The sequence below is a fragment of the Littorina saxatilis genome, linkage group LG14 (genome assembly GCF_037325665.1).
Source record: "Littorina saxatilis isolate snail1 linkage group LG14, US_GU_Lsax_2.0, whole genome shotgun sequence".
NCBI lineage: Eukaryota > Metazoa > Mollusca > Gastropoda > Littorinimorpha > Littorinidae > Littorina > Littorina saxatilis.
Genome location: NC_090258.1, coordinates 6,306,724 through 6,327,692, shown reverse-complemented (window position 1 = coordinate 6,327,692; position 20,969 = coordinate 6,306,724). Strand labels below are relative to the sequence as shown.

Sequence of the window (20,969 nt, the reverse complement as noted above, 5' to 3'; positions counted from 1 at the left end):
GTGTTCCATGCTGACTTAAACCAACTGCCCCCAATATATAAATACATGCCAATACTTTTCGAAAGCAGGTTTGTAATAGAAGCACGTGCACACTGGTAATGTATCATGTGTCCACACGCTTACTCTTGGCTTCAAGTACTTTAATCAAATCATTTTTGTGTGTAGGACGAGTAACAGCCGAATGTTTTATGATAATTGATCATTATTGTGATATGATAAGTGATAATTGAATCTGATGATCATACACGTGCATGTTGTTCGTTTATGTCATGTCCATTTTCACTTAGCCTTGTTATGTCCGATTGTCCAACACGTGTGGTGAGAAAGGTCACAGAGGTTGACACATGTTTTAATACGCTGTGCACACCTCGCTTTCCCCTGGCACGTACTACGCGTTTTTTATGTGATTCAAATCTGGCTCAAGTAATGCGGTCTTCACGCACGAATGAATTTCGTTTCGTGATTATAATAACCCGAAGGTGAGCCACGCGCGTGTTCTCTTCTTTCTTTTTTTTATGATGTAAAACATTGTTAGTAAACGCCAGGAAATATTAAACAAGGTGTTGGCAAAAGACAGCATGTTTCATGGTAACATTTCTGTTTCTATTTAATAAACAAAAAATGTTTAAGGGGAGACCTTATTTCTTGTTATCTTTTCTTTCTTTATTTGGTGTTTAACGTCGTTTTCAACCGTTCAAGGTTATATCGCGACGGGGAAAGGGGGGAGATGGGATAGAGCCACTTGTTAATTGTTTCTTGTTCACAAAAGCACTAATCAAAAATTGCTCCAGGGGCTTGCAACGTAGTACAATATATTACCTTACTGGGAGAATGCAAGTTTCCAGTACAAAGGACTTAACATTTCTTACATACTGCTTGACTAAAATCTTTACAAACATTGACTATATTCTATACAAGAAACACTTAACAAGGGTAAAAGGAGAAACAGAATCCGTTAGTCGCCTCTTACGACATGCTGGGGAGCATCGGGTAAATTCTTCCCCCTAACCCGCGGGGGGAATTTCTTGTTATAACACGTGTTGCCATTCAATATTTTGTTGTGCCAAATCGCCTGGGGCCAAATTTTTTGGCTGCAATTCAGTTGTTAGGCCACACTTACAAACACGCACGCACACACACACACACACCAACACACACACACACACACACACACACACACACACACACACACACACACACACACACACACACACACACATAAGCTTTTTGTGGAACATAATCAACGTTGTTGAAATTTGGGGGACTATGATATCAAGCCAATACGATGACATTTCGTTTCCTCAGTTGTACTAAACACACTGTGGGGTGGAAGGGGCGGCGGGTGGGACCGGTGTTGGAGTGGGCATGGGTGGGTGGGTTGGATAGGGGGGGGGGGGGGGGTATGCTTTGGAAAGGGAGGGGCGTTGGGTGGGTGATGAACGGAGGTGGACTGGAAGTGTCGGGTGGTGTGAATTGATTTGTGCACCAGTGGTTGTTTCCACTGTGGCAAACGGCTGTTCTACGTAGCACAACGGCCATCACGGCGGCAGTATTTTTACCGTGTGTGGCGTATAGTGCTGTAAACAGACACAAATGTTCCATATAAAACCATTACTTCCCACCTTTTTGCATGTGTCTTTGTATTCCGCTTGACTTTTGAAATTTACCGTCGTGGCCAGACGACCTCTTTACATTGTCAAGGCAATAAACGGCGTTGTTTACACAGACCGGTGATCAGCAGATATCAAAGCTGGCGGTGAATAAACCGAAGTTGTCCTCAGACAGGTGTCAGGTGGTCTCATTTGCATAGCGTCACTGTTGGCCGAAACTGATAGCAGGGCGGTGTAGCCGAGACTTCCCCGGAAGGTGCTAGAGTCGGGATTAATGACGTTTTAGGAAGACGATTATTGTCCACAAATCGTGGTCATGTCTCGGTGTAGTGTGTTTCTGGGTTTGTGTGACCACCACCCCCCCCCCCCCACCACACACACACACACCTCGTCTGTTCCAGTCCCTAATTCGTGAGTTGAAGTTTTAGTGCCTGCTGCGAATTCTATGGCTGTCTGGTGATTCATATTTCGTCAAGTTTTTACGAAATGTTTTCTGATAGACTGGGATTCAAGACAAGGATGGTGGTGGTGAGTGTGTGTGTGTGTGTGTGTGTGTGTGTGTGTGTGTGTGTGTGTGTGTGTGTGTAGCAATTCTGAAAAAAAACCTACTCAGGCATGAAAATTCTCCGTAATTTCCGTATTTTCCGTATTTTTGAAAAAAATAAACCGTATTTTGTTTTATTTTCCGTATTTTTCCTTTTTTTTTTTTTTTTTTTTTTTTTTTCCTAGTCATAGTTATAGTAAGATAGTTTTGGGGCCATGTTTGAATCCAATTTTAAGGCTCAGATAGCCCCAGATTGCACCAAATTGCACCCTTGAAAAAAAAAATTCTGGGGGGGCATGCCCCCGGACCCCCCTAGAAGTCTTGGCGCTTCGCGCCTGCGAAACTTGGCGCTACGCGCCTGCGAAACTTGGCGCTACGCGCCTTCAAACTTTGTTTTCAGTATTTTTTTTTTCTTCAGTTTTCATGCCTGCTACTGTTCAGATCTTAATCACTGCTTTGCCTGTACGTTTAAATAAAACAAAACACAAAGAGACAAACAAACAACAAAAACAATGTTTATTTATAAAAGAAAAGTAATTTTACTAAAAATAAACAAATTATGCAAACATAAAAACTTCCTGGAAAACTAGGATATCACTTAGAGCAGAAGGTTTTCCCTTTAATGAGGTGTTGATTCGTTTTGAATTGATGACGGCTGATTGTATTAGTCAAACATAAAGCGTTGTATACATTCTTTACAAATAACGTAATGCTAAATTAAAGGAATGGCATATAACGTGTCATCCTGAAATCATGAATGTTTTATTAACTTAATGATTTAGTTTCTCTTGATTGCAAGAAAATCCTTATTCATTTCAATAGTTAATGGTGATATATTATGAAGAATCGGCTTGGTTTTCAACGAACGACCCAAGAAGGTTGAATTAAACTGCCAAGCAAAAGTTGCTGAAAGCAATAAGTTCTGCAGCTTTGAACAATTTATAGGTAAAAACGAGCAGAAACGAACACAGGAATAATTTTCTTTTGCATATAAGTTTTCTTTTGTCATACATAAACAAACACTCGAACTTGAACAAAAGAAAACTTCATGAAAAGCAATGGGTTTTTTTTATATGCAGACTTAGAATATATAGCTTTAACAAAACAAGAAAAACACTGAACAATTGATATTTTTATCTGGAGAAGATAAAAAGATAATAATAATAATGATAATGATAATAATAATAAAACATTCTTTTATAGCGCTGTTCACCGCCAAATGGCACCGGCACGGTGGCCTAGTGGTAAGGCGTCCGCCCTGTGATCGGGAGGTCGTGGGTTCGAACCCCGGCCGGGTCATACCTAAGACTTTAAAATTGGCAATCTAGTGGCTGCTCCGCCTTGCGTCTGGCATTATGGGGTTAGTGCTAGGACTGGTTGGTCCGGTGTCAGAATAATGTGACTGGGTGAGACATGAAGCCTGTGCTGCGACTTCTGTCTTGTGTGTGGCGCACGTTATATGTCAAAGCAGCACCGCCCTGATATGGCCCTTCGTGGTCGGCTGGGCGTTAAGCAAACAAACAAACAAACCGCCAAATGGCAGTCTCATGGCGCTTTACATTAGACATTAAAATTCAACATATTACATATAAAAAGTTTCCTCGTAAGAAATAACACAAGCATTAAAAATATTCATAGACAACGACCACTTACAGTTATATAAGAAAGATATAATCTAGAAAAATTGTTTTGAAAAGAGATGAAAAATACGTAAGATAAGTAATAGACACATAGTTACACATAAAAAGTCCGACAATAAAACAGAACTTACATAAAAGCGGACAGATCTCAAACAGAATGAAGATGTAACACAGACTGTGGGGCAACAAATTAAACAACTAACAACAGGCATACTGTATTATAATAATACATTAGGACTTTTAAACCCAATACACATTAAAACATCAAATTCAATTCATCATACAATACAGGCATTAATACTAATAGCTACCATTTTATAAACAACAACCAGATACATATGATCCTCTATAAGGTTTAAAAACAACCAGTCAACAAGCTACTTATCATTCAGCACATTCACTCACAAGTCACATGCACACAGTTACAATTAAATGCAGTTTCCATACACATGTAGTTTTTCGGGCATTTTCCCACTCTCTCTCTGTCTCACCCAATATAATCTCCCTCCTCACCCCCCTCTCTCTCTCTTTCGCCCACACACACCGAGACATGTAAAAGTACATACGCATTTGCAGATACATCTAATCATGTAACCACCACCACTATCCTTTGTAACATAATTACTGTTCACATCAAATACAATAAATACTCTTGTTACCCAGCGGAACCTCTTTGGTCAATCACGCGACAAATGTCGTCAGGGTATCCGTCATCATGGAATGTTTGAAGACGTCATGGTGACATCATATGTAAACTCAGTACTTTCGTGACTTGTTTCAGAAATAAAAATCACAAAAAATCTTTCCTCAAGCAGAATAAATAAGATCCTTCGCCATTAAAAAATTGAGAGACTTCAATTCGAACAATCCCCACTATGACGTCAATGTAATGTAACACAGTGACGTGTAAAATGACGTCAGAGAGTGACGCAGAGAAGTGACGTCAGAGTGACGACATGAGGACTATTGGTAATCATAATCTCCAACGCGTTGAGCGATGCGTCCGTCCCCAACCAGGTTTGCCAGAGTCTGCATGCAACTCTTGAACTCCGACACATTCAGGTAACAGCCCTGCAAAATCAATCAATCAATCAATTAAACAATCAATCACGCGATCCACGATGTAACCAACCAACCAATAAACGAATGACTGAAATCAATCAACCAATCAATCAATGATACAACTAACCACCTAACCACCCAACCAACCAATCAACCAACCAACCAATCAACCAACCACCCAACCAACCAATCAACCAACCAACCAATTACTGAAATCAATCAAACAATCTATCAATCAATCAACGATGCAACAAACCACCTAACCACCCAACCACCCCACCAAACAACCAACCAACCAATACACGAATAACTGAAATCAATCAATCAATGAATACATTTTTTCAACTAGCACAGGAAGGAGTTAAGGAAACAGCCTACCTGTAAATGCCTCTCCTGACCGCTGCGGTAAGTGAATGCGACACGGCCGTGAGCCATCCGTCTGTTGTTGTATGACACCATGTCGCCAGGCTGCAGTCGGTACTTGAACTGAACGCACAAAAAAGCAAAGAACAAAATAACAAAGAGAAAAACTAGAAGAAAAGCTAAAAAGAGAGAAAAACTATAAAAAGAGAGAACAACTAAACAGAGAAATAAACTAAAAAGAGAGAAAAACTAAACAGAAAGAAAAACTAAAAAGAAAAAACCAAAACGAGAGAAAAACTAAAAAGGGAGATAAACTAAAAAAAAAAAAAAAAAGAACAACACTTAAAAGAGAGATATTTAACTGTAAAGAGAGAAAAACTAACAAGAGAAAAATATCACAAGGAAAAATCAAAACTTGACTAAATGTAAAAAGAGAAAAACGAACAAAAGAGCAAAAATATTTAGAGATGGATGTTCTCGTTCAAAATAATCGTTTGCTTTTGCATTTTCTGTCTGGTTCATTTTTTGTTCGCCCTTCCCAACAACTTCATGATGTTACAATATTTTGCTTTGCACCTGTTGATGCATCCTGAACTCAGGTCAAAATGAGTTCGGCTTATTCTCTCCCTGACAGGATGCCTTGAGTTTCCTTGTCTGGCAAGAAAACCGATTGTTTTTTACATATTTAGAGCTTTTTGTAATGTATTATTGATATAAGCAGATTCGCGATCGTCAATAATGATTTTTTATGGTGTTTTGTAATTTTTAAATTACAAAGGAATTGATATGTAAGACAGTTTCAAGCGAGCTATTTTTCGCGGCTGTATTTACAACTCTAAATTTGGCAAAAGTGTCACGTGATAATCAACCGTTTGGTTTCGCGCTCACTGGAGCAGACGATTTTTTCTGTAACCAGTTGACAGTGATGAAACAACATATTACGGTCTCCTTCCGGCAGCAGTCCCAACATTTCGACTTGTTTTGACCTTAGAACTATGTCTTTATCATAACTGTGAAGAACAGAACGGAGATCACTGTCGAAGTCGGCCAATCTGCAATCATTTTCGTCTCGCGAACACTGATCTCAAATTTAGATCAGTGCTCGCGAAAACCATATGGGAGATAACTCTGTATTTTTGTTTTGATAGATTCGCGTAGGACTGTAGCGTCCGGTCAGGGAGAGAATGAACCGAACTCATTTTGACCTGAGTTCAGGATGCTGTTGATGCTGCTCAGAAACGCCCGTATGCGCGCGAGTGTGTGTGTGTATATATATCTATATATATATATATATGTGTGTGTGTGTGTGTGTGTGTGTGTGTGTGTGTGTGTGTGTGTGTGTGTGTGTGTGTGTGTGTGTGTGTGTGTGTGTGTGTGTGTGTGAGTGTGTGTGTGTGTGTGTGTGTGTGTGTGTGTGTGTCCTCGATGCACGGCCAAAGTTCTCGATGGATCTCTTTCAAATTTGGTGGCCATATTCACGTACACCCCGGACACAACCTGGTCGATGAGATATTTCAACACGTGCTCTCAGCGCGCAGCGCTGAACCGATTTTGGTTTTTCTCTGGATCCATTCCCAGTAACTCTTCCTTATCTTCTCCAGTGTTTTCAGCGTTTTTCTCCCTTCCTTCGTGTGGCGTCAATCCATATTCCCGTTTCTATTTTTAGAAGGTCACTGTCGACAACGCTCAATCCATATTCCCGTTATACTATTTTTAGAAGGTCACTGTCCCGGCGAAGCCGGGTATTACTCTTCTCCAGTGTTTTGCGCGTTTATCTCCCTTCCTTCGTGCGGTGCGCCGGGTATTCGGCTCGACTTCTTCCCGGCGAAGCCGTACCCGGCGAAGCGGGTATTCATCTAGTATGTGTGTGTGTGTGGGGGGGGGGGGTCTGTGTGTGTTTGTGTGGGTGGGTGTAGTATGTATGTGTGTGCGTGCGTATGCGTGCGTGTGCGTGCGTGCATCAGTTTGTGTGCGCGCGCGTGCGTGTGTGAGTGTGTGTGTGTGTGTGTATGAGTGTGTTCTTGTCTGTCTGTCTGTCTGTCTGTCCGTGTCTGTCTTTGCGGTGTACGTGTGTACGAGCACGTGTCATCACAATGAGAAGACATACTCGTGTACCTGTTACACCGACAAACCCCCTCCCCCCTCCCCCTCCCTTCAGAACACTAGTAAACAATACCGTGTATGGCCAGTTGTTGGTGAGAGCGTAAAACTTTTTGTAAGCAGCATAAAAGGGCTCGATGAATTCCTGAAAAAGATCAGTCATCCGTGTCAGTTGGTGTATTTATCATGCCATCAGACAGCTCTTGGAACGGTCAGTACATTCTTCAAAAATATACATAGACACCTTTGTTACCCCGAGTTCATGTGAGGTGCATTTCACAAACTTTGATTAGGCCAAACAATAATATATGTTGGTTTAGGGTAACCCGACCGACCCTATTTTTTCCCGCCGACCCAAATACTTTTTTTTCATTTCTCAAAAAAAAAGTCGATCTACCGACTCTTTTTTAGTGTGGTCATGTTTCCCTAAGCCAACATATATTTTTGTTTGGCCTTAACTAACAAGTTGAATAAAATGAACATGTACTAAAAAAAGATAAGGAAAAAGAAAGGGACATTTTGCTTTGATAACATCATGTGTGACACGACGCAGTTTCTTTTTTTGCCCTTGTTTGTGTATCCTGTGTCCAAAACAATCTTTTTTTGTTTGTTTGTTTGTTTGATTCTTTTTTGTGTCCAGCAAAATGTTCGCATCTCTGTCTGTTCCTCCTTGTGCCTGTTCTTCCATCCATGCATGAATGAATGGATGGGTGGATAGATGGATGGATGAATGAATACATGAATGAAAATCTGGCATTTATTCATTCATTGATGAGTGCTAACACTCCAAAAAAGTGATGAACCTGAAAGGTCAAGGTCCACGGCCAACGGCCCACTAGGTGGTCTGGGGGGCGTTAAGCTGAGGATTTTTTTTTAATATCTTCTAGGGGCAAAAAACAGCCTCTCCTGGTACCAAAATGTATATTAATAAATTAAAATAATATTACACATTTTGACTCCATCAACCATCCAAACTAAACACACAACATAGTGTTTAACGTTTTACTTTAAGAAACCGGATTTTCCGGTTTTAACAGTTTTCAAAAACCGGATTTCCGGCGAGAGCCGGAAAGGTGTTAGCCCTGATTGATTGATAAGCTTGCAGTGTAGAGACAGGTGCAGTACTGTGCTTTACTCACGTCGTTCACCTGCAGGGGGCCCAGGTGATGCGGCTGGTAACGCACTCCCGTCAGCTACAACCAGAACAGACAACAACAAAGGTGAACATCACATGATCTTTCTACAGATTTAACAACAATTCTTTTTCAGCATTCGACGGTTGTGTCAGTCACAGTCTGAAGTGGCAAGTTTGGTGCAGGGGTTCACCAGTTCCCCGCAGTTTGAACTTTCGACTGCAGAGTAGTGCTCTCGGGCCAAGTTATACTTTCTCAAACGATAAGCTAGTTTCATCCATTTTTTCAGTGTTCGTACAATGTATAACACACGCACACATGCGCAGGCACGCACACAAGCACGCACACATACACACACAAAAACACACACACACACACACACATACACACACACACACACACACACACACACACACACACACACACACACACACACACACACACTAGTGAACTCACATCTCCGTAGTCATTCAAAGTAAACATGGGCCTCTTGACGTTCATGTGGACTGGAAAGGCTCTGGAAAGCAACAGATCACAGTGAATATTTGCCTGAATGATTTAACGATCGCGAAGGGGATCTCTGTGTCCCTAGGAATGTGTGTATAGCTATAGATTTTTGTGTGAATATTATATACAAACCCTTTCATCTTGATGTCATTTGCTTGTGCCGTTTTTCTATTTTTTCCATAACTCTATTTGATGACGTCATTTTTATATTTCCGAAAAGTTAAGGCGGTACTGTGGCGACCTCATTGTTAAAGCTAATACTTATTTACTTTGACCAAGTAGTCTTTTGGTCGGTGCGGACTATGGAATTGCATTGTAGCTTGGGACGTTATGAAATCAGTTAAGAAACTGTAATTGAAACTTATACCCAACATTACACCTTCGGTTATTTGCATCTATTCACACGAGCGATATTTAGTTTCTTTTGTTGAACCCAAACTATATATTTGTTGTGTTTTTTGTTGAAAACTCATGAAGAATCTTTCCAATAGAAACCACGCTTGAACTGTCACTTTCAATTAATGTAAAACAAATGAACAGATTGTTGTTAAGACTGTTACAAAATTCTTAATGATATTTGCTTGTTCTTCTGCTTATTTTTTGGTAACCTTATTTGTTGAAGACATTTTTGCCTTTTAAGAAAAGTTGAGCCGCCACTGTGACGACCGCATTTTTAAGCTATTTTTCGAAATTGTAACAAGGTTGTCTTCCTTATTTTTCAGTATGGTATCCACAAATTTGTTGATTAAACTATCACTCAAGGTTATGCCCGTTATTTTCTTCACAGAAACGAATCCGGTTTGAGCGTCACATCTAAAGTGGGCTAATTTTGCGAAATATGCCGAACAATTTTTTTTTAAACCACACTAATGGCCATGTGGTTTGTACATCCCCGCCTAAAGAGTGTTTTTTTTTTTATTATAAATAGTTTTTAAAATCGTTTTTAATTTTTTTTATTAAAGGATTGAATTTGTTAAAACCAATGAGACCTCTTGTAGTGGATGGTGTCCAGAGTAGCGGGTACAGTGGCGGGGACTTTGAAGTGCGTGTGAGTGTGTGTGTGTGTGTGTGTGTGTGTGTGTGTGTGTGTGTGTGTGTGTGAGTGAGTGTGTGTGTGTGTGTGTGTGAGTGAGTGAGTGTGTGTGTGTGTGTGTGAGTGTGTGTGTGTGTGTGTCTGTGTGTGTGAGTGAGTGAGTGTGTGTGTGTGTGTGTGAGTGAGTGTGTGTGTGTGTGTGTGTGTGAGTGAGTGAGTGTGTGTGTGTGTGTGTCTGTGTGTGTGTGTGTCTGTGTGTGTGTCTGTGTGTGTGTCTGTGTGTGTGTGTGTGTCTGTGTGTGTGAGTGAGTGTGTGTGTGTGTGTGTCTGTGTGTGTGTCTGTGTGTGTACAGACCTCTTGTAGTGGATGGTGTCAAGGGTAGCGGGGACGGTAGCGAGGACTTTGAAGTCTTCGGGGTGTTGTTTTCGGAAGGTCTCAGCGATGTGGAACATGTCAGAGAAAATGCTCTCCCCTCCTTCGATATCCTTGTCAAACCTGGGTAGAAAGAAAGGAAAGAAGAAATGAATGAATGACAGAAAGAAAGAACGTACGGAAGAAAAGAAAAAAAATAACGAAAAAAAAGAATGAAGGAAGGAAGACAGGATAAAACAGAAGGATCGTTGGAGAAGGAAGAAAGAAATATAGGAATATTAGACGAGGTTCTGATGAAATTTCAGCTCGTCAGTAGAGTAGCTTCCTCTCTCCATCCCCTCTCCCATACTCCCTCTCCCCCACCCCCTCTCCCCCCCCCCTCCCCAACTAACTTGAGACGGAACAGGGCCTGCATGCCTGTGGAAGAAGAGTAGTACACGAGGTCTTGGTGTAGCTTCAGCTCGTCAGTAGAGTAGCCTCTCCCCCTTCCTCCACTATCTCTCTCTCTCTTCCCCCCCCCCCCCCCCCCCAACTCACTTTAGACAGAACAGGGCCTGCATGCTGGGGGGTGAAGAGTAGTAGACTAGATCCTGATGAAGTTTCAGCTCGTCAGTAGAGTTGCCTCTTTCTCGCCCTCCCTCCCTCTCTCCCCCTCTCTGACCCTCCCTCCGTCCCTCTCTCCGTCCCTTGCTCTTCCTCTCCCTCCCTCTTCTCCCTCTCTCTCTCCCCCACCCCAACTAACTTGAGACGGAACAGGGCCTGCATGTCTGGTGGCAAAGTAGTACACGGGGTCCTGGTGAAGCTTCAGCTCGTCAGTAGAGTAGCCTCTCTCTCTCCCTCCTTATCACCCCCTCTCTCTCTCTCCCCCCACCCCCCCTTCCACAGAACTGGACCTGGATACCCGGGGGAGAAGAGCAGTACACCAGATCTTGGTGTAGTTTCAGCTCGTAGTGGAGTAGCCTCTACCCCCTTTCCTCCCATATCTCTCTCTTCCCTCCCCCCCCCCCCCCTCCCCACAACTCACTTGAGACAGAATATGGCCTGAATGCCGTCAGTAGAGTGGCCTCCCTTCTCTCCCCTCCCTCTCTCTCTGTCTCCCCCCTCCCCACAACTCACTTGAGACAGAACAGGGCCTGCATGCCGGGAGGTGAAGAGTAGTAGACTAGATCCTGGTGGAGTTTCAACTCGTCAGTAGAGTAGCCTGCGTTGATAGGGACGGGTCTGGACTTGACATCTTCTATCTGCACAGGACAAGGGAGTCTTCACTGTGGCATGATACACTTTATCTATCTTTGATAATGTAATTAATCAATCAATCAATATGAGGCTTATATCGCGCGTATTCCGTGGGTACAGTTCTAAGCGCAGGGATTTTTTTTATTATTATTATTTTTTTAATTTTTTTTTTTATGCAATTTATATCGCGCACATATTCAAGGCGCAGGGATTTATTTATGCCATCTGAGATGGAATTTTTTTTTTTTACACAATACATCACGCATTCACATCGGCCAGCAGATCGCAGCCATTTCGGCGCATATCCTACTTTTAACGGCCTATTATTCCAAGTCACACGGGTATTTTGGTGGACATTTTTATCTATGCCTATACAATTTTGCCAGGAAAGACCCTTTTGTCAATCGTGGGATCTTTAACGTGCACACCCCACCCCATTAATGATAAAAGCTGGACAGTTTTAAAGCTGAATAATCATGCTGTGCTCAAATGGCCTACCTTGTTAATGATCATTGCAAATATGGTGTATCCAATGTGTGAAAATTCGTCAATCGTTATACTTTCTCGCGACATAAAACATAAAAGCACGCACGTATGCACGCACGCACGCACGCACGCACGCATGCAAGCACGCACACACGGCACGCACGCACGCACGTACGCACGCACGCACACACGGCACGCACGCACATACAAACGTACGCAGTATGTGCCAACAATCGATGAAAACAATGCTACTTACAAATCCATAGATTGTTGGAATCACGCTCCTTGATATCCTCTCGCACACCTGAAAGATAGTTAAAAATGTATGGACTGACCCTCTGAATTTGCATAACTTGCTTTTGTTAGTGTAAAAACTGATTTGAGTTTTCATTCAAGTAAAGGAGTGAACTGTACAGATGCATTTCATCGACATGGGAACTAGAAGGAAAACATCAGTATAGTCTGTCCGGACGGCTAGCAGAGGACGTTTTAAATTGTTTAAAAAACATCTGGACAACTTTTGTATAGTGATCAAGAAGAAAAGCTGTTAGTACTATCTTCTGTTAAAATCACGTTACTGATAGGGATGGAAATTTACCCGGCTTTGGTCATATCACTCAACAATTTACGAGGATAGAGCCAAAACGATTAGGGATAGCACTAAACCCTTTTGAAACAAGATAGTACTAGTCGTCTGGACCATATTTTATTCTTAAGCACAGTATGAAAGTTGCTTTGATTTTTGTTAAATAATTTTAAACGTCCCCTGCAAGCCGTCCGGGTAGATGATACATACAGCCATTTTGACAAAGGAAGGGATCGAGACGACCAGGTCGATCCTACGTATGCATGTTCTGCTAAGGGAGACAACCATGCCCGTCATTTTTCTCAATCTACTGACCAAATTCATGAATTGGTTTTACTTTTGGAGCTCAATCCGTCAATTGGTTTTACTTTTGGAGCTCAATCCGTCAATTGGTTTTAACAAGAAATATTCGTTGCCTTGATAACAGTAACTTGCATCACACATAAGTCAAAAATGCCTCTGGATTGTGCGCTCTCAATTTACACCGCTAGTTCAACATTACCCTGTAGTGATGTATAGTATTGTTTACCTTTCGCCCCATTCCGAGCTCAAGGGGAAGTCCTTCCACGATGCAAATCCCGCGTTGGTTCAAAATTGTCACCCAACTAGAAGAAACAACAAGTCGCGTAAGGCGAAATTAATACATTTGGTCAAGCTGTGGAACTCACAGAATGAAATTCAACGCAGTCCGCCGCTACTGCAAAAGGCAATGAAAGTGACGAGCCTGTTTGGCGCGGTAGCGGTTGTGCTGTGCTTCATAGCACGCTTTACTGTACCTCTCTTCGTTTTAACTTTCTGAGCGTGTTTTTAATCCAAACATAATCATATCTATATGTTTTTGGAATCAGGAACCAACAAGGAATAAGATAAAAGTGTTTTCAAATTGATTTCGAAAATTTAATTTTGATCATAATTTTTAAATTTTTTAATTTTCAGAGCTTGTTTTTAATCCAAATATAACATATGTATATGTTTTTGGAATCAGAACATGATGAAGAATAAGATGAACGTAAATTTGGATCATTTTATAAACACATTTTGTTTTTACAATTTTCAGATTTTTAATGACCAAAGTCATTAATTAATTTTTAAGCCACCAAGCTGAAATGCAATACCAAAGTCCGGCCTTCGTCGAAGATTGCTTGGCCAAAATTTCAATCAATTTGATTGAAAAATGAGGGTGTGACAGTGCCGCCTCAACTTTTACAAAAAGCCGGATATGACGTCATCAAAGACATTTATCGAAAAAAAGAAAAAAGACATCCGGGGATATCATACCCAGGAACTCTCATGGCAATTTTCATAAAGATCGGTCTAGTAGTTTACTCTGAATCGCTCTTCACACACACACGCACACACACACACACACACACACACACACACACACACACACACACACACACACACACACACACACACACATACACCACGACCCTCGTCTCGATTCCCCCTCTATGTTAAAACATTTAGTTAAAACTTGACTAAATGTAAAAAGCAAAACATAATATTCAAATAAAAGAATAACTGTCCTTGTAAAGTCTGCAAAATCGAGTTTTGTAAGTTTTACATTATGTAAAAAAAGTTCTGGCGGCGGAAGGACAAAATAAGGTCGTTTGGGGAATCGGAAACTTTGATTTCTGTTCTAGGCTTAATGATGTTGATTATGAGGGTAATGATAAGGAAGATAGAAGGAGAGATGGAGGTCGCTGCTGGTGCTGGTGATTTTGTTTGTTTGTTTGTTAGTTTGCTTAACGCCCAGCCGACCACGAAGGGCCATATCAGGGCGGTGCTGCTTTGACATATGATGATGATGATGATGGCGACAACAATTACGATGACGACGGTGGTGTTGGTGGTGATGGGGATGTGGGATGATGATGATGATGATGATGATGGCGACAACAATTACAATGACGATGATGACGACGATGACGACGATGATGATGATGGCGACGACAATGACGATGACGACGACGATGACGATGACGATGATGATGATGATGATGATGATGATGATGATGATGATGATGATGATTGTAAGGAAAATTGAAGGAGAGGTGGAGGTCGCTGTTTCTGCTGGCGCTCATGCCGATGTCAAGGAGGTGTTGATTGTGATGATGGCGACGACAGTAACGACGATGACGACAACGATGACGTCATTATCCTACTCTTACCGTAGGACTCCCTGGTCGCTTTCCATCACTTCCTCAAACGTCACGCGGGGTATCGTCGTCTGCAAAGCAACATATGTGTGTCCAGCAGTGATTGCTTTCTTCATATATATCTATGGTTCTTAGCTAATGGTGACAATAGGGGAGTCATGCACTTAAGGTCGTGTTACAGCTGTATCCTATACAATTATAATAATTCAATCACACGTTTACAGACACGATCGTCTGGTAAATATTGACACACAGGAGATTAATTTATCCTTGTCTTCATTAGTGACAATTTCCAATTCATCTACAATGCATACTCGTACACCAGACATTTAAAAGTTAAACAATACATATTTTTAGAAAGAACCGATAGCATTGGAAAAAATAGGCAGAAAACACATGCGCTCAGGCAATAGATGTCGTTTCTTTGAAGTCATTATGTCGTTTTTTGTCAAGAAGAAACCAAAACAAAGAGTAAAGGAAATGAACTGACATCGTTGGAGTAACGCATCTTGATGGTGTCTCTCATCTCGTGGACAGACTGGTCTGAGTAGCAGTGAAACCTGAGCCACTTGAGCGGCAGGACCCCCGTGTGCTCTTCCTCGCCCTTCCACTGCACCACCAGACACCCCTCGCCTGCCGGGAAGGAGGAGTTCAAGATGAATTCAAATGTTGGGTACACAGCCTACGTATGAGGTGTCAGAGCACCACCGTAGTACGGAGGGATTCTGCGGGCATCGCAGCAAAAAGAAAGAGGGACATTTTTCTCGGACTCTCGAGGCAGATGCCAGACAGCAACACTTGGTCTCAAGACTGTACACACACTCACTATTCCCCACCCATAACTCCTCTTAGTTCACGCATTTCCTGCTTAAAATAATGAATTTTGGCCCGAAAATGTCATGCCAATTCTTTTAGATAATTATAACATGTTACTTAAGTTAAATTGAAGCTCTTGGAACTTTTTGTACTGGCTTTTAATATTGCGATTTTTTGGTTATAAAGAATTATCAATCAATCAATCAATGAGGCTTATATCGCGCATATTCCGTGGGTACAGTTCTAGGCGCTCTGCAGTGATGCCGTGTGAGATGAAATTTTATACGGCCAGTAGATTGCAGCCATTTCGGCGCATATTTACCTTAATTATAAGGAATTACAACAACAAAAAAAGACTGGAAAGAAGTTTTGGTGGATGAAACGTAACCGTTTTGCTTAATCTCATGCCAAACAAACACAGAGCACACGAGAAGCGACATACTGTGCACGTGAAGGCATGTTTGACGTCTTCTCGAACTTTGTTCCGCTTTTAACGACAGAGATTTGACTTTAGATGGGATCAAGAAGAGACCGTCTTGGTAGGTCTAATGGGTGTGGTTTGTCATTAAACCTACCATCGTCGACAGCGGAGGTCACGTGGAGGTCAGAGGGCACCTGGTCGTACTCAAGCTTGGGCTGACCATTACCGTCAAACTTGCAGTCCGGGCAGAAACACGTGTGACGTAACCACAGGGTGTGGTACCTGAAACAGTACCACCACTTTTGATTGGCTACCCTCTGGAATAACCTATAAATATTCATCAACTGACGTAATGAGCGTGACGCAGCCACAGGGTGTGGTACCTGAAACAGTCACACCACTTTTGATAGGCTACCTTTTGGAGTAACTCATATACATTCATCAACTGACGTAATGAGCGTGACGCAGCCACAGGGCGTGGTACCTGAATCAGTAACACCGCTTTTGATTGGATACTTTTTGAAATTACTCATAAATATTCATTGACTTATCTAATGTGCGTGACGCAGACACAGTTTTTATTTTTTTTATCTGAAACAGTAACACCTGTTTCGATTGGCTGCCTTTTGGAATGACTTATAAATAGTGTTTTAATGACATACTGCGCCTGACGGTAGCCACAGGATTTGATATCTAAAGCAAAGTAACACGAATTATTATTGGCTGCCATTGGGCTTTGTAATAACATCCATCTTGTGCATGATGCGCTTTGTATGATAGCAGCACGTATGAGGCAGAATCAGGTTGTCATTTTTAAAACAGTCACATGAGTTTTACTGGCTGCTTTGGGCTTCTGTGTTACATGTACCTGAAATGAACTATATCCATCCAATGATCCATTGTGATTTTGTGAATAATATCTATTCAATGATCCATTGTGTATGTTAGAAATACGTCTGACCTAGTCAAATGGGTTGTTTGCTATAAACCAGTAACACGAGTCCTGATTGGCTCTCTTTGCATTCTGAGACTAGTCATTATCCCACAAACCCTTTGGGCGTTTACAAAACTAAAACATAATTATTATGTTACAAAACAAATACAACAGACACATGTAAAACGTTTTCTTCTTTTGTTTTGCACGGCATCTGTTTATTTGCACGGCATCTGTTTATTTGCACGCAATTTCTTTATTCAAATAAATGTCAGCTTAGAAATGTGGTAAGACACTCTTTGTGCGCAGAAAGAAATGCGAAAGTTTAGGAGGAGAGGAGAATGTGTAAAAGAGGAAATGTTGTGTTGTACTTTTGAAACTTCTCTATCAAGCTGATAAAGGTAACGAACATGCCCCTACCCCCCCAAAAAACGATTTTTAAGCAGTCCAATGTTGAGTCTGTGGGCTAATGTAACTGTCAGTCGTAGCATTCACACACAATCATCTGGTGACGTAGAATAACGAGTAACGGAAAATGCATGACAACTCACTCGGACACTTTGCCATCGTCCCACGTGACCTGCACGTGCTTTCCGTCTGTCGTCACGTGCACCTGACTGACGCTGTATGACGTCACGCGAGGAATCTGGACATGTGCAGCAGAGTAGAGAAACACGGTTAATTAATGTGTCTCCATGGAGTTTTGCTTGTATCTACATCATTGCTACAACACGTGGACAATAGACCTATCTACATCATTGCTACAACACGTGGACAATAGACCTATCTACATCATTGCTACAACACGTGGACAATAGACCTATCTACATCATTGCTACAACACGTGGACAATAGACCTATCTACATCATTGCTACAACACGTGGACAATAGACCTATCTACATCATTGCTACAACACGTGGACAATAGACCTATCTACATCATTGCTACAACACGTGGACAATAGACCTATCTACATCATTGCTACAACACGTGGACAATAGACCTATCTACTCACCGCTCCCGCCATCATGGCCAACCACGAGGTCCAGCTCAGTAATAATAATAATATTGTATAATATTCCGAAAGTGGGTGCCACCCAACCGGGAGAGAACAAACCGCGGGGTGTGATTGGTCGAAATCACAACATATTAAAATGTCAACCAATCCAACACAGCAGCTGGCTCCCGACCGGTTGGTAACTTTTCATTACTTTATTGTTCCATCGCTGGGAAATTCGGGTCGCTTCCTCCAGTGGAAAGCTAGCAGCAACGGAGTCGCGCTACCCAGGTGTCTGCGTGTTTAGGTGTATTCAGCCACCTGCACTTATGGCAGAATGACCAAGGTCTTTTACGTGCCATTGTGATGACACGGGGGTGGGACATGGCTTCCGTCTCTGGGTCTGCACATAAAGTTGACCCGTGTCCGTCCCGGCCCGAATTCGAACCTGCGACCTTTCGATCACAAGTCCAGTGCTCTACCAACTGAGCTACCGGGCCCCCTGGGCTAAAGTGCACGAAGCGAAACTGGGTGCCAATCAACTGGTTGAGAACCAGCCGCGGGGTCTGATTGGTCGAAATCACAACAAAAATCTTAATTTCAACCCCATGACTGTGTAGCCAGTTTCCCTTCATGCACCTGAGCATAGTGCGCCACCTTGTCACAGAGAAAGTGTGCTGTGCTGACTTGATTTGAGGCCACTCACCGTGCGTTCGTCGTAGGCGCCTCTGTCCGTGGCGATGTCGAGGTGAGACTTGCGACACGCCGTGTCTCGGACCGGGGCTGTGGCCTCTGAAGAACATCATACATCAACACTCCTGTCAACACTCGTCCAACAATATCAACTGAGCACAAAAAATATGGCAACATCTCGTGCAACTGTGCAAACAAATTATGGCGAAATCTCGTCCAACAATATAAACTGTGCAAAACAATTATGACGACATTTCGTCCAACAATATAAACTGTGAAAACTTGTATGGTGACATCTCGTCCAACAATATAAACAGTGCAAAAAAATTATGGCGACATCTCGTCCAACAATGTAAACGGTGCAAACAAATTATGGCGACATCTCGTCCAACAATATAAACGGCGCATACAAATTATGGGGACATCTCGTCCAACAATATAAACTGTGAATAAAAAACCCAAGGTTATTGGAACGTTTAATTATTGACTAAACAAAACGTTACATTTACAGTACGTCGATCCACTGGTCTTTTAAGCAGACAAACGCTCATAGTACAAATAGCGAACTTATCTCAAAATCGTCGATTGATCTCGCATGCAAGATGCCTGCAAGGCAATGATCAATGGCGAAATACAAACTGTGCAAACAATTATTGCAACGCTTCTCTGAAAACTCGTCCAACAATATAAACTGTACTAAAACAAAAATAATATTGCGACATTTTTCTTCTTCACGGTACCGCTCAAAACTGCAGCAAAAAACATCCCGTTTTCGACAGCTCAATCGACCGACACCTGCATCAGTAGCAATGGCGTAACATGAGAAATACCTGTACGCGAAATAGCCGCACACACAAATAAAGGTTCTCGATAATGAATTGGTTTGACATTTTCCTCGTCTGACTCTACCTTGCGCCTGACTTAGGTTGGTGGGGGTGGTGGCTGCCCTGGCCAGTGGGACGGCGGAGGAGAAGGGCCGGTGTGCTGTCGCAGATGATGTTGTTGTTTTTGTGGCTCCCAGACGACTGAACACCAGTCTGGCAAGCTGACCGCAGCGACGCATGTTTTGACTTCTGGTCAGTTCTGTCCGAAAGATCTGTCAGAAAAGAATTGTCCGCCACTTCAGCATTGTGTCGCGGTCTGCCTTGTACTGCTCCCTATCTGCATGCATGATTCCATGGTATTGTGAATATTGAACGACAGATAAACTACTCTTTACATGCAAACACCTTCCCGTTCGGCTCACCATCTCAGACCTGGCCAGGCTTTTATACGGGATAAGACCATCCCTCCACTTGGTCACATACCAACATTGAACAGCCTGGATGCACTCTGTGGATAGTGGTAACTTTGTAGTGGCTTTAAAGAAATCATACAAGATACAAGACACAAGAAGTTTTATTGTCCTCATCAATACAAGGAAATTTGGCATGCGTGTGGCAAGACATGATACACTGATACATAGACATTTACAAAACACAACTGAAGTTCAATATCAGCACACCCTTACGCAACATACCCACTACTTCAGACACACAGGCTACATGTGCCCCTCGGACGTACGCAACCCACAATTCACCCAGTCATACAGCTCCACATGCACTTACTCATTCATGCAGCACTCTAGCACCCGGCCATGTACAACTCACACACTGGAACCCTCATACGGCCACATATTGCATTATAACACCCGCACAAACATTACAACCTCAAACATCGTACTAGACTACAATTCATCGTAACAAATCCAACTCGCCGCGGCAAGCAGTCAGGATGTTGATTTTTACATTTAGTCAAGAGATTGCCAACGTTCCAAGATTCCAAAAACAAAGAGACTGCCGACGTTCTAAAATTCCAAAAACAAAGAGACTGCCAACGTTCCAAAATTCCAAAAACAAAGAGACTGCCAACGATTCGCTTGGGACTTTCCCAACGAGCGGCCGAAACATCCGATCAAGCTAAGTTCTTGTTTCTAATTGTTTGTCTGTGCACGCTTGCTAGCTTGCTTGCTAACTTGGTATTTTTGTCCCCAGTACTTGAGACTATTTGGGACATAACGTGGTGGGAGGAAAACGAAATGACAGCGCCTTTAAGTACGCTTGCTAGCTCGCTTGCTAACTTGGTATTTCTGTCCCCAGTACTAGAGACTATTTGGGACATAACGTGGTGGAGGAAACGAAATGATAGCGTCTTTAAGTACCCAGCGGCAGTTCAGCCAAATAGAGGGACTCTGCTCTTTGGTTAACCTTTGGACAGACACACCCGACACAC

General features: G+C 42.3%; 1 protein-coding gene across 1 annotated transcript; it reads right to left on the bottom strand.

Moving 5' to 3' along the window:
* Window positions 1-2,653: 2,653 nt before the first annotated feature.
* On the bottom strand, window positions 2,654-19,799 carry LOC138946999 (gamma-butyrobetaine dioxygenase-like). The gene is made up of 15 exons (XM_070318422.1): window positions 19,608-19,799; window positions 18,712-18,797; window positions 17,558-17,652; window positions 16,227-16,354; window positions 15,326-15,468; window positions 14,848-14,906; window positions 13,203-13,278; window positions 12,344-12,391; window positions 11,482-11,606; window positions 10,348-10,488; window positions 8,909-8,969; window positions 8,459-8,512; window positions 7,396-7,464; window positions 5,235-5,342; window positions 2,654-4,865 (listed from the first exon to the last, which is right to left on the bottom strand). The coding sequence occupies exons 1-15, from the start codon at window positions 19,759-19,761 to the stop codon at window positions 4,758-4,760; spliced, it is 1,455 nt and encodes a 484-aa protein (XP_070174523.1). The 5' UTR covers window positions 19,762-19,799; the 3' UTR covers window positions 2,654-4,757.
* Between the last annotated feature and the right edge of the window lie 1,170 nt (window positions 19,800-20,969).